At 47.8% G+C, this 1,945-nt stretch overlaps 1 protein-coding gene across 1 annotated transcript in view; it reads left to right on the forward strand.

Moving 5' to 3' along the window:
• ryr1b (ryanodine receptor 1b (skeletal)) overlaps positions 1-1,527 on the forward strand; it is a gene marked incomplete at both ends in the record, with an annotated part of 143,409 nt that extends 141,882 nt beyond the window's left edge. Inside the window, 4 exons of the mRNA XM_080547334.1 lie at positions 487-551; positions 976-1,076; positions 1,183-1,234; positions 1,432-1,527. Of these exons, the coding sequence (XP_080403460.1) occupies positions 487-551; positions 976-1,076; positions 1,183-1,234; positions 1,432-1,527 (314 nt within the window). The remainder of the gene's footprint in view (positions 1-486; positions 552-975; positions 1,077-1,182; positions 1,235-1,431) is intronic.
• Positions 1,528-1,945: the final 418 nt, after the last annotated feature.

Genomic DNA, 1,945 nt, shown 5'->3' on the forward strand with positions numbered 1-1,945 from the left:
CTTCACCACGCCCCCACCCCCTTCACCACGCCTCCATCCCCTTCACCCCCTTCACCACGCCCCCATCCCCTTCACCCCCTTCACCACGCCCCCATCCCCTTCACCACGCCCCCATCCCCTTCACCACACCCCCATGCCCTTCACCCCCTTAATTCCCTTCACCACGCCCCCATCCCCTTCACCCCCTTCACCACGCCCCCATCCACTTCACTCCCTTAATTCCCTTCACCACGCCCCCATCCCCTTCACCTCCTTCACCACGCCCCCATCCCCTTCACCAACAGTCCTGCAGCCCCCTCAGGCCAGATGCGGCATGCTCCCCACAGAACGTTTTACCGTTTTTCATTTTCTCCCGTGTCCGACATTGACCCGACTTTTACATTTTCTACCACCACTTCCCTGGTCGTTGGGGGGCTGGTGTGAACTTCATATAAACAGGATGTGGATGATGTAGGTTTATTTGAGGGCTGATGTGTGTGTTTGCAGGTCTGATCATCGACGCCTTTGGAGAGTTGAGAGACCAGCAGGAGCAGGTCAGAGAGGACATGGAGGTAAGAAGTCTCTCTCTAGGATAGGAGCATCAGATGAAATGCTGGCCTTAGATTTTTGACATGTGGACTTTGGAATGCTCTTCCCTTGGAACTTAGATCAGCGGTCTCGGTCGAAGCTTTTAAAAAACTGCTGAAAACTGTCCTGTACATACAGACCTAACCCTAACCCTTTTGGCTAACCCCTAAAGCCTGTCTTTTTGTGTCTTGTTATTATTTGTTGTACACTTGTTATTTGTTTCTTGTTTTTATTTTCACTTGTTTACCTATTTATTTTTAACCTGATTTAAACTTTGCTCTTTAATTATGTTTTTATAGCCTATGTAAAGCACTTTGTGACCGCTGGTCTGTGATAGGTGCTATAGAAATAAACTTTACTTACATGTGCCTCTTTTATTTATTCTAAATGACTTTGTTTCCCCCCCAGACTAAATGTTTCATCTGTGGTATCGGGAGTGACTACTTTGACACGACTCCACACGGCTTCGAGACACACACCTTGGAAGAACACAACTTAGCCAACTACATGTAAGTCACCTCAACAGATGTCACGGTCTGACAGTGTCTGTGTACCTTTTATTTATCATACGGAAACTGTGAAAATGTGAACATGTCGTCTCTCCTCTCCCTGCAGGTTCTTCCTGATGTATCTAATCAATAAAGACGAAACGGAGCACACAGGACAGGTTTGTGTTTCTACTACGAGTTTGTGTTGTGATTCTCAACAATGTTGAAACGTAGTTCCGTGTTTCAAAAGAAAAGTCGGAACATTTTGATTGGTTGCCGATATGAGGACCAAATGATCAGACTGTGTCACATTTCTCCCTCTCATCTCTTCTTCTTCCCTTCTTCCCTTCCTTCTCTTCGTCCGTCTGTCCGTCAGGAGTCGTACGTGTGGAAGATGTACCAGGAGAGGAGCTGGGACTTCTTCCCCGCCGGGGACTGTTTCAGGAAGCAGTACGAGGATCAGCTGGGTTAACATGCCAGACTGTGTACGGGGGGGTGTGTGGGTGTGTGTGTGTGTGAGAGTGAGTGAGTGAGTGAGAGAAAGAGAGATGCGGGAAAGAGAGAGAGAAAGAAAGGAAGAATGAATGAGAGATAGAAGGTATCAGAGAGTAGATGTTGTGTTATAGTTCCTGCTCTGCACATTTCTCTCTGATCTCTTCAGGACACACACTCTAAAAGCACACGGTCGTACCCCCCGGCAACAACAGTGTTTTTGATCAACATGATCTGTTTGAGAGACTGAAGGAGTGTGAACCAGAGAGAGAGCAGGAGGCTGAGGGTGTTTAGAGCCTGTACATACACCACGGCCCCTTTCTGTGTGAAGATAGATCCTCTACAATGTCACCTGGAAACACTTCCGTCACGCAACTAAATCACACACGCACACACAC

Source organism: Nansenia antarctica (assembly GCF_963989245.1).
Source record: "Nansenia antarctica genome assembly, chromosome: 17".
NCBI classification, from domain to species: Eukaryota; Metazoa; Chordata; class Actinopteri; order Argentiniformes; family Microstomatidae; genus Nansenia; species Nansenia antarctica.